This window comes from Moschus berezovskii, chromosome 3 (genome assembly GCF_049115385.1).
Source record: "Moschus berezovskii isolate FMDL1 chromosome 3, NW_MosBer_1.0, whole genome shotgun sequence".
Classification (NCBI taxonomy): Eukaryota; Metazoa; Chordata; class Mammalia; order Artiodactyla; family Moschidae; genus Moschus; species Moschus berezovskii.
In genome coordinates, this window is record NC_142462.1 from 36,300,816 (window position 1) to 36,324,491 (window position 23,676).

General features: G+C 38.1%; 1 protein-coding gene across 1 annotated transcript in view; it reads left to right on the plus strand.

Annotated features, from left to right (window-relative positions):
- The window catches only part of ABCB5 (ATP binding cassette subfamily B member 5), a 128,796-nt gene that overhangs the window by 79,642 nt on the left and 25,478 nt on the right, over positions 1-23,676 (plus strand). The window contains exons 19-21 of the mRNA XM_055420559.2: positions 4,090-4,173; positions 17,336-17,539; positions 22,397-22,497. Of these exons, the coding sequence (XP_055276534.2) occupies positions 4,090-4,173; positions 17,336-17,539; positions 22,397-22,497 (389 nt within the window). The remainder of the gene's footprint in view (positions 1-4,089; positions 4,174-17,335; positions 17,540-22,396; positions 22,498-23,676) is intronic.

A 23,676-nucleotide genomic window follows, 5' to 3' on the forward strand; every position in this document is an offset into this window, starting at 1 on the left:
TTCTTTTTTATACTTCATATTGTATCTGAAACTTCTTTGGGTATTCCACGTCATGCTGAAATATAAAAATAATTACACAGTGTAAACTATACACACACACACACACATATATACATATAATTGCGTTTGTGCATGCTCAGTCAGTCATGTCCAAAACTCTTCATGACTCCATGGACTGTAGCCCACCAGCCTCCTCTGTCCATGGGATTTCCCAGGCAACTGTAGTTGGCAAACCACCCCAGTATACTTGCCATGAGAACCTCATGAACTGTATGAAAGGCCTTTTAAAGAGATATGACACCTAAAGAGGAGTCTCCCAGGTCTGAAGGTGTCCAATATGCTACTGGGGAAGAGTGGGGGAGAATTACCAATAGCTCAGAGTGAATGAAACAGCTGGGCCAAAGCGGATTACAATGCTCAGTTGTTGATGTGTCTGGTGATGCAAGTAAAATCTGATGCGGCAAAGAACAGTATTGTATAGGAAAACTGGATATGGTCAAGCAGGAGATGGTAAGAACATCAACATCCTAAGAATCAGCAAATTAAAATGGACAAGAATGGGCAAATTTAATTCATATGACCATTATATCTACTACTGTGGGCAACAATACCATAGAAGAAACAGAGTAACCCTTATCATCAACAAAAGAATCTGAAATACACTACTTGGGTGCAACCTTAAAAAGGACAGGATGATCTTTGTTCTTTTTCAAGGTAAGTCATTCACCATCACAGTAATTCTAGTTTATGCCCCTACCACCGATGGAAGAGATGGAAAGAATACATGGATGAACTGTATAAAAAAAGATCTTAATGAACCGGATTACTACGGTGATGTGGTTAGTCAACCAGAGTCAGACATTCTGGAGTGTGAAGTCAAGTGGGCCTTAAGAAGCACTGCTGTTAATAAAGCTAGTGTATGCGATGACATTCCAGCAGAACTATTTAAATCCCTAAAGGAGGATGCCATCAAGGTTTTACATTCATTATGTTAGCAAACCTGGAAGACCCAGCAGTGGCCACAGGACTGGAAAAGGTCAATCTCATCCCAGTTCTCAAGAAGGGTAGTACCAAAGAATGTGCTAACCATCAGATGATTGCACTCATCTCCCATGCTAGTAAGGTCATGCTTAAAATCTTGCAAGCTAGGCTTCTGCATTATGCAAACCAAGAACCTCCAGATGTCCCAACTGGGTTTCGAAAAGGAAGAGGAACTAGAGATCAAATTGCCAACATTCGCTGGATTACAGAGAAAGCAAGGGAATTTCAGAAAAACTTCTATCTCTTATATCGACTACGCTAAAGCCTTTGATTGTGTGGATGATGAAAAATATGGAAAGCTCTTAAAGAGACGGGAATACCAGACTGTCTTACCTGTCTCCTGAGAAACTGTATTCGGGTCAAGAAGCAGCAGTTAGAACTCTGTATGGAAAAACTGATTGGTTCAAGATGGGGAAAGGAGTACAAGAGAGCTGTCTGCTGTCACCCTGTTCGTTTAACCTACATGTTGAGCACATCATGAGAAATGCCAGGCTGGATGAGTTACAGGCTGGACTCAAGATAGGTGGGAGAAACATCAGCAACCTCAGCTATGCGAATGATACCACTCTAATGGCAGAGAGCGAAGAGGAAATAGAGAGCCTCTTGATGAAACTGAAGGAGGAAAGTGGAAGAGCCGGCTTAAGACTAAATATTTTTTTTAAAAACCAATAAGATCCAGCCCCATTGCTGCATGGCAAATAGAAGGGGAAAAGGTGGAAGTAGTGACAGATTTCCTCTTATTTGGCTCCAAAATCACTGCGGACAGTGACTGCAGCCATGAAATCAGAAGACAATTGCTTCTTGGTAGGAAAACGATAACACACCTAGACAGGATGTTGAAAAGCAGAGACGTTACTCTGCCAACAAAGTACGTATAGTCAAGGCTATGACTTGGGATAGCCAGTGATCACATATGGTTATGAGAGCTGGACATAAAGAAGGCAGAACACCAAAGAATTGATGCCTTCGAACTGTGGTGCTGAAGAAGATTCCTGAAAGTCCCTTGGACAGCAAGGAGATCAAACCAGTCAATCTTAAAGATCAACCATGAATATTCACTGGAAGGACTGACGCTGAACCTGAAGTTCCAGTATTTTTGTCATCTGATTCAAACAGACGACTCATTGGAAAAGTCCCTGATGCTGGGAAAGACCAAGGCAGAAGGAGAAGAGGGCGTCAGAGGATGAGATGTGGCTGGACGGCATCGTCGATTCAATGAACATGAACTTGGGTAAACTCCAGGAGACGGTGGGAGACAGGGAGGCCTGGTATGCTGCAGTCCATGGGGTCACAAAGAGTCCAACATGACTGGGCGACTGAACAACAACAGAATTCGGAATGTAATATTAAATAATAAATTATTTTTTATACTTTTACTTTATATTGTATCTAAAACTTCTTTAGGTATTCCATATCATGTTAAAATATAGAAATAATCACACAGTGTAAACTATATATATATATACACATATATGTATTCTATGAATGCATGCTCAGTCACTCAGTCCTGTCCAAAACTCTTTGCAACCCCATGGTCTGTAGCCCACCAGACTCCTCTTGTCCATGGGATTTACCAGGCAACAATACTGGAGTTAAGTTGCCATTTCCTTCTTCAGGGGATCTTCCCAACCCAGGGATCAAGCCCTCTAGTATACAATAAAAACCAAGTAATGTCTTCTAGATCAGGAGCGCTGTAGTTAAAATGACCGCTCATGTGTGTTCACAATAAGATAGGCTCTTGACTGGGGTTCTGTTCTCAACACCACTACTGTATAGTGCAGATCGTGATCTCTATAAAATGCTCTTTGAGCATCTAGAACCCTAAATTGTTTGGGACACCTTCTCAATCCAGGCGTTTACAGGGTAGTGATGTCATGCTAAGACTGCAATCCCCCGACCCCTCCCATATTCCTCCACAGGGGCTTTCTTCTTACATAGCCGCATGATTAATGCACCACCTTCTATCTGTCTTGTTTTTGTTTCCTTAGTTGGCAGAAACCTGTTACCTGAGCATCAGGGCCCTGGCTGGGTTGTAGTAATTCAAGAATTCTTTTGCTCTTTACTCACTAAAAATCAGTCATTTTTAGAGCCAATTTCCACATAGTTTTAAGCCATAAGAGGTTTAAGTAGTTTGAGTGCATGGGAGGAAACATTCAATAGCTAAGGAAAGAAAATCAGCATTCCTCAAGTTGAGAAGTGCTAAGTGCTATCTGTATTTGATGTTGAAAATGAAATTGGTTATAACATTATGCTTTTATTGTGTGTATTTTTGACCTAGCAAATTGCATGCTTTTTTGGCTGCAGGCGTTTTACAACAGGCTTTCTGCCTCTTTAGCTTCTTACAATGCCCAGTACTTATAAGATCTAGGTGGGAATGTGAAGTGTCAGGGAAAATCTTGCCTATATAGGTCCTGAAGAGAAGGAAACAGATTTTTTTTAATCATTTCTAAGTTTAGACAGAAAGTTTGGAAATATTTCTAAAGTGTGTTGTGCATTGACTTACTTTTTTAGTAAAATCTGCTCTTCACAAAAATTACTTGTGCAGGAAAATTATAAATTCCTTAGTAGTTCAAAATGATCATTTTAAACACCAATTATTATATAGCGTTGTAGCATGGTAAAGAGTCCAAGCTGGTGGGCTTAAGTTCTTCAGTTTGTATCTACATATAGATCTTCATGAAGTAAGAAACAAAATTTATTTGCTCCACAAATTTTCAGTGCCTGTGAATAAAGAGGCAGGCAAATAAATGCTTTCAAAGTTAATATAGCGTTTCCCTGGTGGTTCAGACAGTAAAGAATCCACCTGGAATGCGGGAGACCAAGGTTCGATCCCTGGGTTGGGAAGATCCCCTGGAGAAGGGCATGACAACTCACTCCAGTATTCTTCCCTGGAGAATCCCCTTGGATAGAGGAGCCTGGCAGGCTGTAGTCCATGGAGTTGCAGAGTCAGATACGACTGAACAAATAGGCACATAGCACAAGTTAATACAGCACAACCACAAGTCAAAGAATTTTTTGATAACCATTTTAATTCTCTTTTTTCTTTAGGATATTTCCTGGTTTGATGATAAAGAAAACAGCACAGGAGCCTTGACAACAATATTAGCCATAGATATAGCACAAATCCAAGGAGTATGTATATTGCTTTTATTTTTAAATGGTGTATGTTTGTGTTACACATGAGTGCATGTACACATATGTGTCTTTGCATATATGTGAGCTATTCTGAGATGACCCACATCATTAAGGAGACCAGGTAAGTCTTAGGGCTAACAGGGAGCTCTCAATGAAAGATATAAGGAAGGCTTTCAGCTCTGGACATTTTTAACTAAAAATAAAGGGCATTTAGGACACATAATAAGATAACCAGAGGACTACAGAAAATACCAAGAATGAGTTGGACAAAAAAGCTCAGAATTAGATAGTAATATAAGATGAAGTAACTAAATTGAAACACACAAATAACTTGGATGTTTTAAAAGAAGAAAGTTTAATTTCTCCTTTCCCCCAGAAAATAAAATCTCATTTAAATAATATGTAACAAGTTAAATTGTGTATCTGGAAATGGTTCTGTGCTGTTGTTACACAGATCAAGTTAAGGAGTTATGTGTAATCATGACTGGTCACAATAGGTATAAATAAAATGTACATTGATGCACAATATTCAAAATCAATGACAGAATGACTAGCATAATGTATATCAAAGTGATGCTTAAATAAGCATGGGGAGTAGGATAGTATGGAAGAGATAAAGAGTAATTTATTAGCTTTCATCCAGGTTTTTAATAAAATTAATTTTTTATTACAAGTGGGGTTTCAACTATGATTGAGAAAAGAAATGTAAAACAAAATTTTTCCACTTTGAATTTAAATGAGATAAAGTTTTTGATCTCTTTGTTAAAATAAGAATTCTACCAGAGTTATAAACCTTCCTTTTTCCTTATGCATGTGGAGAAAAGGAAAGTCAGTGATGCTCCTCTGAATGACAGAAAAATCTTAACAGTTTTTGGTTGTTGTTGTTATTGTTTAGAAATACTGAAATGTTGATTACAGCATTGCTATCAGAGCAACAAATCGTTAACTAAAACACCTCTTCAAAATTGTATTTTCTTTTGGAAGCTATTTCCACAAGACATGGACACTATTCTAATTTTTGTAACTTTTGCAAAACCTCTTTTTCAATATATACATTCAAGGAGGTAGATTTCTAATACTAGAGAATAGAGCAAGTTGGTTACAATTATAAACATTCACATGCTTCTGTATCGGTTTAGAAAACTAAATTTTATGATGTAGAAAGACCTAAAGAGGAAAGGGGGCATCATCTTCATCGCTTTCTGAAACTCTTTTTTATAATTTTTAAAACAAAGTTCTAAATTTCATTGGATAGCATTTGAATTTTAAAGTAATGCTGAGAAGCTAAATTTTACTGATATAAATCGGAAAAAATGATGGGTAGAATTTTACTTAGTCATTAAGGAATGAGGATAGCAATAATCCTCCATAGCACAATAGAATTAGATGAATGACAACATCTGTATTTAGAAATTCAAGGGTTCACTAAATTTGGCAGAAATATCAGTCCCTATAATTCCATTTGGATATCCATTCTACAAAACTTGGTTTTTTTTTTTCCTTTGCTGTGTGAATGTTTTTCTCTTACTACCTATCATCATTCAGATCTTATAAGAATTCAGTGAAATACGTATTCTTACTACCAGCTATACTTTATAAGTAAGACATTTCTTTTAGTAAGTATTTACTTAAATGAAAAGAACAAATTAGTACGAAAGACCAACACTGCTTTCCTAAAATCCCTTAGTTGGGTCAAATGATAATGTTGTCTCTCATCAAGAGAAATTAATGAGAATATTTGTCAGTGTGGTTCCTTATAAGCATTTGACTAATACTATTTGATCATTTGAAAATTTCCTGTTGCAGTTAGTAAATGTTCTCATGATAACTTCTGGGCAAGTCAAATCATTTTCATTGAATAAGAAGTAGTTGCTAAAGACTAGATGGCTGGAATACCGATGACTCATTTAAAGTTGCAGAATTTGAAAAGCAAAGCAACCAAAGAAGGATACCAAGAATGAGACTGTCTACTAGCATATAATTCACATAAACCCTTGCTTTGCCATATATAGGTAGAATCATATCTAACTTGAATGGATTCTCTTTCTATCAAAGGAAGAATTATTTCCAAATCCCATTTCACCACTATTTCTTTTCTCACAAAGACACGCCACACTAGAGATGAATCAGAAAACAATAATTCAGGGTCATATTTCCTATCATATCAAGTTAAGGAAGATATATTTCCATCTCAGTTTCTTCATCATGCAATTTCAGTCACATGTTACTTTTATCAAATGTAATAGGGTGAATGTTCATGAACTAGCCCCTTAATAACAATAAATATTATTATGAAACCCTTACTAATGACCAAAAGTCTAAGCTCCTGGTCATTTTTAAATGTTCTGATACTCTGAGAGTCTTGAGAAAAACATGTTAGTGAACTAAGGTTATAGGACAAAATGATTCCTGAAACAGTTGATGGAATACAACCAACTTAACTGGTATTAATTATTTCAGCCCAAGGTAATGGCTTACTGCCAGTACAGCTTTCAACAGACTATTTTCTGTGTAAAATGTAGTTTTATTAAAGGTATAGAGCCATTTTAAATTCTTTGAGAGACTGAATTTCCCAGAATTACAAGGTACTATTTCTGTATATTTTAGCAACTCCTCTTCATCAACCAGAAGTCTTACCTCACTTTTGTCCTTCAGTTCAGTTCAGTTCAGTTCAGTTCAGTCGCTCAGTCGTGTCCGACTCTCCGCGACCCCATGAATCACAGCTAAGAAAGTGTTATTGATGCCACAATGTACACTTGATATACCACTGACAGATACAATGTTATTTCCAAGAGTTCTCCTCATCAGAACTATAGTTACATTGCCCCCCAAGAAATAAAAATTTCATTTATTAATTCCAAGAGCCCAATGAATTGATTAGGTAGAGCTTGACTATCATTGCCTAGACAATAGTGACCTCACTTCTTGATTAAATTTTTTGACATGGAAAGAGTATAAAACAGCTTAACATTACTTATGATTCAAACAATGTGAGTAGTCACTGAAATCACTTTACCACAGTATAATGTTGGTGTATAATTGCTGTTTGCCTTACAATTTTAGGTTGAATTCATTGAGATATTATCAAGTCTACAGCAAAACCTAATATCCAAAACCATAGTGGTTCAAGGTGGTTCTTCTTATAAAGAAAAATTTCAATCTCAGTCCTGAGAGTATCTCCATCTCAATACTCCATAGTAAAACTTTACCGCTGCTAAACCCTCAAACTGTTGAGAAGACAAATCAAGAAATTCAACTTCTGCTTTTGACCAAAAAAATAAGAGAAAGCTATAGGGATAAATGGGCTTCATTGAGCATACTGGTCCAATAATGTGTAATAAATTCATTGATTTTCCACAAAATATTAATGAATAATATGAATACAATGAATAACACCAGGCCTTAAACACCTTCATTTTCACAAACTTTATAAATTTGTCCAACTAAACCTTTTTTTCCCTCTACAAATATTTTTGCCACCATCAGCTGTAATACATCTTAGCAGGTTACACTTCAGGTTGTACTCATCTAGGTTTTTGTCTCAACTTCTTTGAAAATATTCTCAACTGTAGTTGTTGCGTACAGATTATCCATAGCAGCTAATTTTTCAGTCACTTCAAACTTGACATTGACTCATCAAAAAAACCAACAATTAAGCAGTATCACTATTTAGGTCAATCCATCAAGAGTCAGGGAAATGACCCACTCAGAATAACCTACCTTGATTTTCAGTTGATCATTGATATTTCTGTCGTTCTCAAATTTTTGAGCAATAGTTCTCATCAAAACACTAATCATCTGATATAAGTTTATGCTCTCTGAACACATTTCTTCCACTGCTGCAATCAAACATGATTTAATTAACTCACTATCTGTGACTTTCTTTACTTAGCTAATAAATGAGCTGCTCAGAAACTTATTGAGATTCAGCCTCATTTTCACTCTTTAGTTTGATGAATAAATTGTTAAGATATGTTATTCCATTTTAATTTTCTAATTTTTATAAATGTTACTTTCCTGTGAATTAGGAATTTTATGATGAGTGCTGTCTGCTAATGTTGATGTGTTCTGTTTATTTTTAGAACTATACAGTATCATAGCATAATAAACACAACACTGTGGCATCTAATTAAAACACAAAGTGATCCACAGCCTATTGTACCTTAAAAGCAGGCATTCCAAAGTCCACTTTTCTCTTGCTTTCTTGTCTTTAGATGATGGACATCAATGGTAATTTTTAAAATTTGAATAAAATACCATAGTACAGCAACACACGTGGTACTCAACATGCTGCCAAATTACAGTTGCTCACACTGAGCAGCAGTACAAAGTGAGGAGAGGGGCACATAAGGTTTCTCTAGCAATGCCTCAACTTCCATCATTCTAGTGCTAAGAAAGCCGTAGACAATAGGTAAACAAAGAGACATGGCTGTGTTTCAGTAAAACTTTGTTTATGGACACTGACATTTTCATTTGTAGAAATTTGATGTGGGTCTTTTTCATTTATCCTCCTTATCTCTTAACTTTTTGAGTGTATGCTATACAATTATAAGTTTTAAGGCCATTATCTGCTACATCTAACATTTCTGTCAGTTCTGAGTCAGTTTCAATTTATTGATTTTTATGCTCATTCCATTCCATCCATTCATTCCGTCACTCAGTCGTGTCCGACTGTTTGCAACCCCGTGGACTGTAGCCTACCAGGCTTCTTCATCCATGGGATTCTCCAGGCAAGAATACCGGAGTGGGTTACTGTTTCCTTCTCCAGGGGATTTTCCCGACCCAGGGATCGAACCCAGGTCTCCCACATTGGAGGCAGACGCTTTAACCTCTGAGCCACCAGGGAAGCCCTTTATGCTCATTAAGGGTCCTTTTTTGCTGCTTTTTGTCATACCTGATAATTTTTGACTAGATGCCACATGGTGTGAATATAAATTTTTAGGTGCTGAATATTTTTGTATTTCTATAAATATTCTTGTCTTGTTCTGGGATGGAGTTAAATTACCTGGAAACAGTTTGATCTTTGGGAGGGGGGTCTTGATTTTAAGATTTATTCAACAAGACTGGAGTCAACTACTGAGGCAAGACATTGAACATGCACTACCCAATGAGGTTTTCCAGTCAGGCTGGTATGACCAAACACTATTTCTAGCCTTCACACATGCATTGTTCAATTGAATACTCAAGGGGAACCCTTTCTGGATACTTAAATTTCTTTCTGTATACCTTTAGTGTTCTATATTGCAGAACAGCCTTGAAGCTCTTTCAAGGTGTAAGCTGGGGCAATCATAGGGCTCACCTTGTTTGTTTCCCATCTCCCTTTGTTGCCTTAGGTCTAGTATCTTGAAACAATATTTTGCCTATTTTTTATTTGTTTTAGCTGAAAGGACAAATTCATTCCTTCTGTTCATGTTCAGTTCAGTTCAGTTCAGTCGCTCAGTCATGTCTGACTCTCTGCGACCCCATGAATCACAGCACGCCAGGCCTCCCTATCCATCACCAACTCCTGGAGTTCACTCAAACTCATGTCCATCGAGTCGGTGATGCCATCCAGCCATCTCATTCTCTGTCATCCCCATCTCCTCCCACCCCCAATCCCTCCCAGCATCAGAGTCTTTTCCAGTGAGTCAACTCATTGCATGAGGTGGCCAAAGTATTGGAGTTTCAGCTTTAGCATCAGTCCTTCCAATGAAAACCCAGGATTGATCTCCTTTAGAATGGACTGGTTGGATCTCCTTGCAGTACAAGGGACTCTCAAGAGTCTTTTCCAACACCACAGTTCAAAAGCATCAATTCTTCAGCGATCAGCTTTCTTCACAGTCCAACTCTCACATCCATACATGACCACGGGAAAAACCATAGCCTTGACTAGACGGACATTTGTTGGCAAAGTAATGTCTCTGCTTTTTAATATGCTATCTAGGTTGGTCATAACTTTCCTTCCAAGGAGTAAGCGTCTTTTAATTTCCTGGCTACAATCAGCATCTGCAGTGATTTTGGAGCCCCAAAAAATAAAGTCAGACACTGTTTCCACTGTTTTTCCATCTATTTCCCATGAAGTGATGGGACCAGATGCCATGATCTTCGTTTTCTGAATGTTGAGCTTCAAGCCAACCTTTTCACTCTCCTCTTTCACTTTCATCAAGAGGCCTTTGAGTTCCTCTTCACTTTCTGCCATAAGGGTGGTGTCATCTGTTCATGTTAGCCAGAAGCAGAAATCCTACCATATGGAATTTTATTTCTACAATTACATACTGAGTTTACTTCCATTTATTTTCTTATGGTAGCCATTTTCTGGAATTTTCTTATCAAAGTTGTATTCCCCACATTTAGCACAGTACCTTGGACATAGTAGATACTCCATAATGGTTATCTGCAAAACTATTTAATTATGACTTGCTGCTCTTAATTTTCAAGGAAAAAATTCGATTTTTCTGCACATTGATAAAGAATCTAAAGAAGTATAATTAAAGTTCTTCTGACTTCTAGTTCTAAATTCTTTCCAGAACTATACTATTACTCTAGGCTTTAAAGGCAATTTTTAATTTTCCTTTAGTTCTTGTATTTTTCAAGAATGAATTTTTTTTTTAATTGTTCCTGGAATAAGAAAGATATATCTGGATCCTTCTTATCCTGCTACCATCACCAAAAGGCAGGGATTGCGGCCTGTCCATGGCTGCATTGACTGAATATTTCAATAAGTTTCTGGTAGCTTAAACTAAAATGCCATGTAGAAAGGTATATGATCTTATTTTCAAGAAGCAGATTAGTACAAAAGTGGATAACTCAAGCTTGTTGAATAAGCAAGTATATGCAAGTACAAGTCGGTTTATAGAAAGTTCTTATGTCCTGAACAAAAAGTTCAAACACAAAACTGTTCCATCAAAAATTTAGCAGGTTTACACTTGAATGTTTTTAGATATGAGGTTGATATGCATAGTGTATAGCATAATTTTCAGTGATTCTCAAATGTTCATTTACTGTGGCATCTACAGTTCATCTACTGTACTTCTATCTCTCTTTCCAGCACACTGCATAATTTTACACACAAAAGCTACAATCCTCAGCATACTTTCTGTCTTTCCTCTTCTGGTTTTCTACCTCTTTACTACCTTTTGATCTGTCAAGAATTGTAATTTTTAAAGAAAATAGGATAAAAACAGAGGAAGGCAGTGCAGAAAGGAGCTATATTATGGCCACCTATTGGGAAATATCCAAACAGAAAAGAATAACTGTCCATTGCATATATTTCATACTTTGTTAATATAGATATAGTGCTAAGAACTGTCATCTGAAAAAGGAAAAGTCATTGACTTCAAACTAAAAAACTGCAAAGTGGAAATTAATGAATGTATAAAACCAATAGACCATTCAGATATGACCTAAATCAAATCCCCTATGATTATACAGTGGAAGTGAGAAATAGATTTAAGGGACTAGATCTGATAGATAGAGTGCCTGATGAACTATGGACGGAGGTTCGTGACATTGTACAAGAGACAAGGACCAAGACCATCCCCATGGAAAAGAAATGCAAAAAAGCAAAATAGCTATCTGAGGAGGCCTTATAAATAGCTGTGAAAAGAAGAGAAGCGAAAAGCAAAGGAGAAAAGGAAACATATAAGCATCTGAATGCAGAGGTCCAAAGAATAGCAAGGAGAGATAAGAAAGACTTCCTCAGTGATCAATGCAAAGAAATAGAGGAAAACAGCAGAATAGGAAAAAAAAAGAGATCTCTTCAAGAAAATTAGAGATACCAAAGGAACATTTCATGCAAAGATGGGCTCGATAAAGGACAGAAATGGTATGGACATAACAGAAGCAGAAGATATTAAGAAGAGGTGGCAAGAATACACAGAAGAACTGTACAAAAAAGATCTTCACGACCAAGATAATCACGATGATCTGATCACTGACCTAGAGCCAGACATCTTGGAATGTGAAGTCAAGTGGACCTTAGAAAGCATCACTACAAACAAAGCTAGTGGAGGTGATGGAATTCCAGTTGAGCTATTTCAAATCCTGAAAGATGATGCTGTGAAAGTGTTGCACTCAATATGCCCCCAAATTTGGAAAAGTCAGCAGTGGCCACAGGACTGGAAAAGCTCAGTCTTCATTCCAATCCCAAACAAAGGCAATGTGAAAGAATGCTCAAACTACCGCACAATTGCACCCATCTCACACCCTAGTAAAGTCATGATCAAAATTCTCCAAGCCAGGCTTCAGCAGTATGTGAACCGTGAACTTCCAGATGTTCAAGCAGGTTTTAGAAAAGGCAGAGGCACCAGAGATCAAATTGCCAACATCCTCTGGATCATGGAGAAAGCAAGAGAGTTCCAGAAAAACATCTATTTCTGCTTCATTGACTATGCCAAAGCCTTTGACTGTGTGGATCACAACAAACTGTGGAAAATTCTGAAAGAGATGGGAATCCCAGACCACCTGACCTGCCTCTTGAGAAACCTGTATGCAGGTCAGGAAGCAACAGTTAGAACTGGACATGGAACAACAGACTGGTTCCAAATAGGAAAAGGAGTACGTCAAGGTTGTATATTGTAACCTGCTTATTTAAGTTATATGCAGAGAACATCATGAGGAACGCTGGGCTGGAAGAAGCACAAGCTGGAATCAAGATTGCTGGGAGAAATATCAACAACCTCAGATATGCAGATGACACCACCCTTATGGCAGAAAGTGAAGAGGAACTCAAAAGCCTCTTGATGAAAGTGAAAGAGGAGAGTGAAAAAGTTGGCTTGAAGCTCAACATTCAGAAAACTAAGATCATGGCATCTGGTCCCATCACTTCATGGGAAATAGATGGGGAAACAGTGGAAACAGTGTCTGACTTTATTTTGGGGGGCTCCAAAATCACTGCAGATGCTGATTGCAGCCATGAAATTAAAAGACGCTTACTCCTTGGAAGGAAAGTTATGACCAACCTAGACAGTATATTAAAAAGCAGAGACATTACTTTGCCAACAAATGTCCGTCTGGTCAAGGCTATGGTTTTGCCCGTGGTCATGTATGGATGTGAGAGTTGGACTGTGAAGAAAGCTGATCGCCAAAGAATTGATGCTTTTGAACTGTGGTGTTGGAGAAGACTCTTGAGAGTCCCTGGTACTGCAAGGAGATCCAACCAGTCCATTCTAAAGGAGATCAATCCTGGGTTTTCATTGGAAGGACTGATGCTAAAGCTGAAACTCCAATACTTTGGCCACCTCATGCAATGAGTTGACTCATTGGAAAAGACTCTGATGCTGGGAGGGATTGGGGGTGGGAGGAGATGGGGATGACAGAGAATGAGATGGCTGGATGGCATCACCGACTCGATGGACATGAGTTTGAGTGAACTCCAGGAGTTGGTGATGGACAGGGAGGCCTGGCGTGCTGTGATTCATGGGGTTGCAAAGAGTCGGACACGACTGAGCGACTGAACTGACTGAACTGAAAGGCCTACAAAACATGGCTATCAAGTAATTGATGGCAAGTAATTTCTTAGTAATAGCTAGATAAATTTTATATTAAAAGAATTCTTATTCTTAACAAAACCTGATTTTAATTTTTTTAAATATATCTATTTTATAGAAAAATATACAGAGTTTATGTGGCTGTAGGGGCATTCCATGGTTAATTTGATCTGGGGTGGGACCTTCAACAATACAAGGTCTTAAGTTCCATAGCCTCTTCATCCAACTATATGATCTATATAACTCTGAAACTCATGGTGAGGGTGGAAGGAGAGGAGCAAATTGACAGTATATTAGTTTGCTAGGTTGCTGTAACCAAGTACCACAGTTTGAGTAGCTTAAACAACAGGGATTTATTTCCTCATGGCTCTAGAGTTTAAAAGCCCAAGATCAAAATGTTGGCTGGATGGTTTCATTCTGCATCCTCTCACCTTGACTTATATATAGTTTTCTTCTTGTTGTGTCTTTCCCCCATGCAAACACGTCCACATTGAAATTTCCTTTTTTAAAAAAATAAGGAAACCAATCATATTGGAGTAGGGTTCACCCTCAAAAACCTTATTTTAACTTAATCACCTCTTTAAGGACCTTATCTCGAAATGCAGTCACATTCTGAGGAACTGGGAATCAGGATCTCAACATATGAATTGGGTGGGAAGTGTAGGACAATTCAGTTATAATATACACATCATATATCTCTGCATCATCCAGAACCCTCAAGAGACAGAGTGTGATTATTAAGTACCAAATAATGTTCTTATTTCAACCTCATAGATAAGAGTCAGTCTGTAATAAATACCCTAAGGCATATTTCAGTTCAGTTCAGTTCAGTTCAGTCACTCAGTCGTGTCCAACTCTCCGCGACCCCATGAATTACAGCACGCCAGGCCTCCCTGTCCATCACCAACTCCCAGAGTTCACTCAAACTCATGTCCACAGAGTTGGTGATGCCATCCAGCCATCTCATTCTCTGTTGTCCCCTTCTCATCCCGCCCCCAATCCCTCCCAGCATCAGAGTCTTTTCCAGGGAGTCAAACTCGTCGCATGAGGTGGCCAAAGTATTGCAGTTTCAGCTAAGGCATATTTAAAATACATTAACTGTCTGAATTTTCGGTATTTAGTGGTTTGTTTGGTGTTTACTATTGTTATTTGTTTTTACTCTGGGGGAGTTTTGATAGTCCGGTGAAAAATGGGAAAGTAGTAAATCATTATGAAATGCAGTCTTGAAACTAAAACCACAAAAAATTTTTTAGGAATAAGTCAGAGCCCTGTTTGATAGTTCAGTTGGTAAAGAATTTGCCTGCAGTGAAGGAGACCCCAGTTCGATTCCTGAGTCAGGAAGATCCCCTGAAGAAGGAATGGCTACCCACTCTAGTATTCTGGCCTGGAGAATCCCATGGACTGTATAGTCCATGGGGTCACAAAGAGTTGGACACAACTGGGCAACTTTTCACTTCACAGAGCCCTGTGGGGAAAGAAGATTTTTCATTAATGTTACTTTAATGATGATGCTAATTTGGGGGGGGTACGTCAGTGAATAGTAATATCATTTTTTAGAGAAGTAATTTGACAATTTCTATGAAGAAAGCTGAGCGCCGAAGAATTGATGCTTTTGAACTGTGGTGTTGGAGAAGAGTCTTGCAAGTCCCTTGGACTGCAAGGAGATCCAACCAGTCCATCCTAAAGGAGATCAGTCCTGGGTGTTCATTGGAAGGACTGATGCTGAGGCTGAAACTCCAATATTTTGGCCACCTCATGAGAAGAGTTGACTCATTGGATAAGACCCTGATGCTGGGAGGGGCTGGGGGCAGGAGGAGAAGGGGACGACAGAGGATGAGATGGCTGGATGGCATCACCGACTCGATGCACATGAGTCTGAGTGAATTCCAGGAGTTGGTGATGGACGGGGAAGCCTGGCATGCTGCAATTCATGGGGTTGCAAAGAGTCGGACACAACTGAGTGACTGAATTGAACGAACTAAACTGATGAAGAGTGAAAGGGTATATACCCTTTAACATATAATTCCAGGCTAGAAATTTAATATCAGGAAATAAAAGATGAGCACAAAGATGCTCATTACGTCTTTGTTTTTAGTAGTGAAAAATTGGAAGCAATCTACTGAAAATTTTTTGAAGACTATTTAATGACCCACGAAAAAGCTTGCAGTATAATATAAAGGGATAAAAGCAGGATACAATGCTGAATACACACAATAATCCTAATCTGACTGTGTATGTATTTATGTCTGGAAGGATGTCATTTTAAACATTATTTAGACCTTTTCCAATGACCATGTTTTCATGATCAGAGCAAAACATATGTTCTAAAAAGTGAATTGATATCTTAGTTGATTGTAGCTCTGTTTCTAGGTAAATAGGGGTTTCATTTTTTCGTCCCAACATAAAGGAGCTTAAAATTTCAAGACATGTAGTTCTTATAAAACAGTGATGAAGCTATTTCTACCTATTTTAAGTTTTTTCCCCAAATTTCTTTTAAGTTATCTTATAGCATAATGTTTCCAACTCCGTTTCTATCTTGATGTTGCCTTTGTAGAACTTTGCTGAGTGAAATTGTTATGAAGTGCAGAAAAGGGAAGATATTATATACAAAGGATATACTTCAGTGAATATTCTCATTCAATTCAGCACTACTATAGTACAGTAGCTAAGAGTACCAGCCCTTTTTCGGTTTAAGAGGAAGGGGCAGGCCTGGGTTTTGGAGACCACATACGGTGAGTTGGGCATCATATGAGGCACTAGCCTCATGCAGGAAAGCAAAGCCAGAGCATGCAGAAGAGAGGGTATGCCTCCTGGGCAGAGACAGGGTCATGGTAGCAGATTGGTCATGATCTGCATGATAGCAGAGAGACTGATCATGAAACTCTATTAAATAAAATGGGAGCTAGGTTTCTTGCTACTGAAGAAGTGGATAACAAATATTCGAAGGGAGAAAGCCAGAAATAATAACCTTATGTTTTTTTTAATTGGAACTGGATGTATTGATATAAACCCATGGATTTCAAGAAATGTAAAGAGAGAAATAAATGTAGATTTCAATATGTACATGCATCTACACACACACACACACACACACACACACTCTCCCCGGTTATATCCACTAAAATTCCACTGATAATGAACACAACTAGCACTATATATTGACTTCCAGATAACATCCTCCACTAATGGGAACCCAGACTTCTTGAAGAAATGACAAATTTAAGGTGTAGGGCCTAGAAAATATTTTTGTATCAGAAAGCAATAATATATTCAAAGAATAATAGGAACAATTCAAAGGACAATAATATTGGACATAAGACATACAAATAAAGCATAGTGATCCCATACTAGAGGACATTTTTTAACTCTATTATTTAATTTCTAAATGGATTTCTCCGGTGTTTTAGATGGTTAAGAATCTGTAATGGCTACCTACTCCAGTATTCTTACCTGTAGAATTCCATGGATAGAGGAATCTGGCAGGCTACAGTCTGTGGGGTCACAGCCAGACACAACTGAGGGACTAAAAAAAAAAATCTCTAATTATTGCGTTGACCCAAAAGTTCATTTGGGTTTTCTGTAAGATGTTATGGAATATATTCAAAAAAACCCTTATTTTGCAAGAAACTATCATAACAATTCTTATAAACTTAAAATTAACTGGCTTTTCCCCAATTTATGTCTGATTATAGGCAACAGGTTCAAGGGTTGGTGTCTTAACACAAAATGCAATTAATATGGGACTTTCAGTTATCATTTCCTTCATATACGGATGGGAAATGACACTGTTGATTCTGAGTATTGCTCCAGTACTTGCTCTCACAGGAATGATTGAAACAGCAGCAATGACTGGATTTGCCAACAAGGATAAGCAAGAACTTATGCGTGCTGGAAAGGTAAAATAAAGACCATTGCTACCATCATAACATTTTAAGAGAAAATCAATAAGAGATTCCATATTTAACATTAACTTCCTTTCTTAAGAATCTGTAAAGTGGTGTATATGTATTGAAATCCATACAAATCACTTTAGGATGGGTATAGATATGTCATAGCAATAGTAGGGTACATAATTTAGAGCATGGGCTATGCAGTCAAATTGGCTGAATTAGAATCCAGATTCTATCACTAACAAATGTGTGATATGAGCAAGTTATATCAACATTTCTGGACTTCAGTTTCTTCATTTGTAAAGTAGAAATAAAATACTATCCACCTATAGATCTTTATGAGTATTACAGAAAACAGTCTTATTAGGTATATGCAGTAGTATCTGGAAAGCAGTAAGTACTCAATAATGTCAGTCATTATTACTGTTAGCAAATTGTGGGGGAATTTGTTAACATTGTGATTACCAATTCTCTATTGAATAATTAAATTGCTTGAATAATTACGTTTCATTTTTCAAAATAAATAAGAAATACAATATTTACTAAATGCAAGCAAGGTACTGCTATTGGGAGTGCCTAAAACAAAACTTTAAACTGATCAAATAGATGGAAAAACAGTGGAAACAGTGTCAGACTTTATTTTTTTGGGCTCCAAAATCACTGCAGATGCTGATTGCAGCCATGAAATTAAAAGACGCTTACTCCTTGGAAGGAAAGCTATGACCAACCTTGATAGCATATTAAAAAGCAGAGATATTACTTTGCCAACAAAGGTCCGTCTAGTCAAGGCTATGGTTTTTCCCGTGGTCATGTATGGATGTGAGAGTTGGACTGTGAAGAAAGCTGATCACCGAAGAATTGATGCTTTTGAACTGTGGTGTTGGAGAAGACTCTTGAGAGTCCCTTGGACTGCAAGGAGATCCAACCAGTCCATTCTGAAGGAGATCAATCCTGGGTGTTCATTGGAGGGACTGATGCTAAGGTTGAAACTGCAATACTTTGGCCACCTCATGCGATGAGTTGACTCACTGGAAAAGACTCTGATGCTAGGAAAGGTTGGGGGCAGGAGGAGAAGGGGACGACGGAGAATGAGATGGCTGGATGGCATCACCGACTCGATGGACATGAGTTTGAGTGAACTCCGGGAGTTGGTGATGGACAGGGAAGCCTGGCATGCTGTGATTCATGGGGTCGCGGAGAGTCGGACACGACTGAGCGACTGAACTGAACTGAACTGAACTGAAAACAAAACTTTATACTGATCAAAATGAACAATGTATTTACTTAGAAAATGCTTTGACATACATAACTTTATTTCCTGGTACCTCAGTCAGTAAAGAATCTGCCTGCAATGCAGGAGACCAAGGTTCAACCCGGGATGGGAAGATCCCCTGGAGAAGGAAATGGCAACCCACTTCATTCTTGCATGGAAAATCTCATGGACAGAGGAGCCTGGTGGGCTACAGTCCATGAGGTTGCAAGGGTCAGACATGACTTAGCAACTAAACCCACATGTAACTATCCCAGGATCAGTCATATTCATAACAATCATCATTGTAGTAGAGATTTAGGGAAATATTGGAAATGTAGTACTATAATATCTAAGAATTGAAAGAGATGTCATTTGATACAACCACTCACCCAAAGTAGGAATCTCTTACGTAACATCCCTGTTGAGTGTCTATCCATCTTCTATCCACCCTTTTCTCCAGTTGCAGGTGGTATATTACTTTCCCAGGCTGTTGCATACCCCTTAGATGATAGTCAACTTTTTTGTTTGTTTGCATTTGGGGACCTTCTATCCTTCTCAGTTTTCATCTCAGTAGAGGTCCAAAACCTATTTCTCATGATCTTAGGAAGCTGCATCATGTAAATGTCAAGTCTTCTCTTGGCCATCCAGCCCAAGATATAGTATTAAAGATTTATATCAAAGTTGGTGAACATGCCTGAGTATGAAAATGATTTTAATGTCCTTATGGTCTGAATCACAGTGACTGTATCATATTAGATATAGATCACATATTAGATATAGATATAGATCTAATATATCATATTTAACAGAGTACATCATGAGGAACGCTGGGCTGGAAGAAGCACAAGCTGGACTAAAGATTGCCGGGAGAAATATCAATAACCTCAGATATGCAGATGACACCACCCTAATGGCAGAAAGTGAAGAGGAACTAAAAAGCCTCTTGATGAAAGTGAAAGAGGAGAGTGAAAAAGTTGGCTTGAAGCTCAACATTCAGAAAACAAAGATCATGGCATCTGGTCCCATCACTTCATGGGAAATAGATGGGGAAACAGTGGAAACAGTGTCTGACTTTATTTTTTTGGGCTCCAAAATCACTGCGGATGCTGATTGCAGCCATGAAATTAAAAGACGCTTTCTCCTTGGAAGGAAAGTTATGACTAACCTAGACAGCATATTAAAAAGCAGAGACATTACTTTGCCAGCAAAGGTCCATCTAGTCAAGGCTATGGTTTTCCCAGTGGTCATGTATGGATGTGAGAGTTGGACTGTGAAGAAAGGTGATCACCGAAGAATTGATGCTTTTGAACTGTGGTACTGGAGAAGACTCTTGAGAGTCCCTTGGACCGCAAGGAGATCCAACCAGTCCATTCTAAAGGAGATCAATCCTGGAAGGACTGATGCTAAAGCTGAAACTGCAATACTTTGGCCACCTCATGCGACGAGTTGACTCACTGGAAAAGACTGATGCTGGGAAGGATTCGGGGCGGGAGGAGAAGGGGATGACAGAGAATGAGATGGCTAGATGGCATCACCGACTCGATGGACATGAGTTTGAGTGAATTCCAGGAGTTGGTGATGGACAAGGAGGCCTGGCGTGCTGTGATTCATGGGGTTGCAAAGAGTCGGACACGACTGAGCGATTGAACTGAACTAAATATGATACAGTCACCTATTCATGAATAGGGATCCAATGAAGCACAAGACTCAAATAAATCTTGTTTTCATGACCCTTGGACCTTTCCACCTTTCCTGCACTAGATAAGGACCTTTAGAATGTCTACTTGAGCAAAGGGACTGAACTGTTTAGCATGTATTTGCCTCCGAGGGCTGAAATTTTGTTCAGCCCTCCATGTGTTTGCAAATTATCACTACTTCCAAGTTAATCTGACCCTAATTAATTGTAATTTATTCATCTTAATTTTTACATCATGGTGGTGGTGATTTAGTCACTAAGTCGTGTCCAACTCTTGTGACCCCATGGACTGTAGCCTGCCAGGCTCCTCTATCCATGGGATTCTCCAGGCAAGAATACTGGAGTGGGTGGCCATTTCCTTCTCCAGGGTATCTTCCCAATGCAGGAATCGAACCCAGGTCTCCTGCACTGCAGGCAGATTGTTTACCAACAGAGCTATGAGGGAATACACCAGGAGCTTTAGTTATAAATCAAAAATCTTTGATTTTTCCTTTTTGCATTATTAGAGTAACCTCAGACTATACAATTAATAATTCCAGTCAAATAGGCAACGTGTCCTTTTCCCTGGCTTTTTAATCTGTCACTTTACCAAACACCAAAACTTAGAATATGGACCAGTAAAACATATTGGTCCTTCTTTGGTTGCATGTATAGATTTGCACAAATCATCAAATGTTTTATTTTTCAGATTTAAAATGACCATAATAGTTTAAAAAATAAAGGTTATTTTCTAAGGCTCTGTTATTAGTCCTTTCTCCATTGTGAAAAGTGAACCCAAGATTTTGTGTTCATTTCTATTTTCCTCAAGATTTCAACATTCTTATCCATTTTCCTTATGTACTACAAAATACTACAAATGGAGGTTTGAGTTTCGTTTGAAATTACAAGAATTTAGAGCAGAATCCAGGTGTCCTGACTATGGTCTAGCTATCCAGTTCTCTTCCATAACCCAAGTTCCCCTTCAAATAACCTTGAGTGTCTACCTAGGTCTTCATCTGTTCCACAGTCCACTCTGCCAGTCTGGAAACAGACTGTGAAAGCAGGAAATTTCTCTTTTAGATCAACATGTGTTCTCATGTCCAAATTATTCTAAGCCAAAAGTCTCCTCCATTTTTGATACCTCTTCTTTTTGAAAACTATGTAACTATGAAGAATCATTAATATTTTTAAACTAAATATCATTTTAAAGGGATATCTCTGGCAATCCAGTGGTTAAAAATACATGCTTCATTGCAGGGAGCACAGCTTCGATCTCTGGTTGGAGAACTAAGATCCTATGTGCTGTGCAGTGCAGCAAATAATTGAATAAATAAATATCCTTTTAAGGTTACAGAAATCAAAATGAAAAAAAGACATAAAATATCTTATACAGAATTGAAAAGCCATACTCCATGTTACTTTATGGCAGTGTTCCTAAGTCCCTGGGTTGCTATTTGCATTTCTGTGCTAGAATGAAATAATTATATATTTGATTCTCTCTGCTGTCTTTTTCTTGAATTAGCTCATAATTCATAAGACAGCTCCTTTGCATAGTTACATATGGATATGTTTGCTAATATTTGATCCCTTTGCTTATGTAACTAGTCTAAATAGAAATTCAATGAAGATTTAAAGAAGGCTAAATTTAGATCAGTGGACTAAATCTTTTCAAAAGGAATTTTCCTTGAGTGTATTATCCTGATATATTACTTTCTTATCTTATTTTGTCCATGGGATTGCAAAAAGAGTCAGACACAACTTAGCAACTAAACAACAGCAATCTTATTTTGGGGAAAGAAAAGAAGAAGCTAAGAAGACTCATCAGAAAAACTTATTGACTTGATGTACTTAACATCTCTTCAGTGTGACTGTAATTCACAATCAGAAGTTTAACCACTACTAATTTTATTTCTCTTTTATTATCTTGTTTCATAAGATAGCAACTGAAGCTGTGGAGAATATACGTACTATAATGTCATTAACAAGAGAAAAAGCCTTTGAGCAAATGTATGAGGAGACTCTTCAGATTCAGCACAGGTGATTGTAGATTCATAATGACTGTATTAACTATAGTTTGTTTCTGTAAAGGCAGTACTCCGGGTGACTGCAGTGGTTTCTCTGACAATTCATTTGCTCTGGAATCATTCCTAATAAAGGCATATCAGAATTTCTCACTTAAGTCCACCAAGAAGAGACTAGAAAGAGGAGTTGAGAGTAAGCACATTTAGAACATATGTTTCAGGTCCTCTCACACTGCCGTGTACTATAACTGAGTGAGCATTTTATTATTTCCATGAAACAAGGTTGAGCAAATAACATATTTAGGAAAGAAAATAATATTGCTTAGCCCTTTATATTGAATCTCTAAAATAGTTCACATTTTAAAACAAATATATATACATCAAATGTGATCACTTCTTTTCATTTTAAACTAGTCCTCCTTACTTTATCAGAAAGATAGCTTTGTATTTTTTCACACTCATGCTTCTTTGTTTAGTACTGCCCTTTAATTTCCACCATTTATTCTATTAGTGCAAGATTAGGATAGAAAATATTTTTAAGCCAAATCTCTTTAACTCTTTCATTCAGTTCAGTTCAGTCGCTCAGTCGTGTCCAACTCTTTGTGACCCCATGAATTGCAGTATGCCAGGCCTCCCTGTCCATCACCAACTCCCGGAGTTTACCCAAACTCATGTGCATTGAGTCGGTGTTGCTATACAGCCATCTCATCCTCTGTCGTCCCTTTCTCCTCCTGCCCCCAATCCCTCCCAGCATCAGGGTCTTTGCCAGTGAGTCAACTCTTCGCATGAGGTGGCCAAAGAATTGGAGTTTCAGCTTCGGTATTAGTCCTTCCAATGAACACCTAGGACTGATCTCCTTTAAGATGGACTGGTTGGATCTCCTTGCAGTCCAAGGGACTCTCAAGAGTCTTCTCCAACACCACAGTTCAAAAGCATCAATTCTTTCAGCACTCAGCTTTCTTCACAGTCCAACTCTCACATCCATACATGACCACTGGAAAAACCACAGCCTTGACTAGACAGACCTTTGTTGGCAAAGTAATGTCTCTGCTCTTTAATATGCCACTCTTTCATTAGGTCTTCTTTAACAGACCTTGCCCATTCATTTGAAAATACATAGAGTCAGTTTTGTTACATCAAACTGTAGAGTCATATAACTCTGTGACAATCATTATTTCTGTTGTTTTCTCTGTAA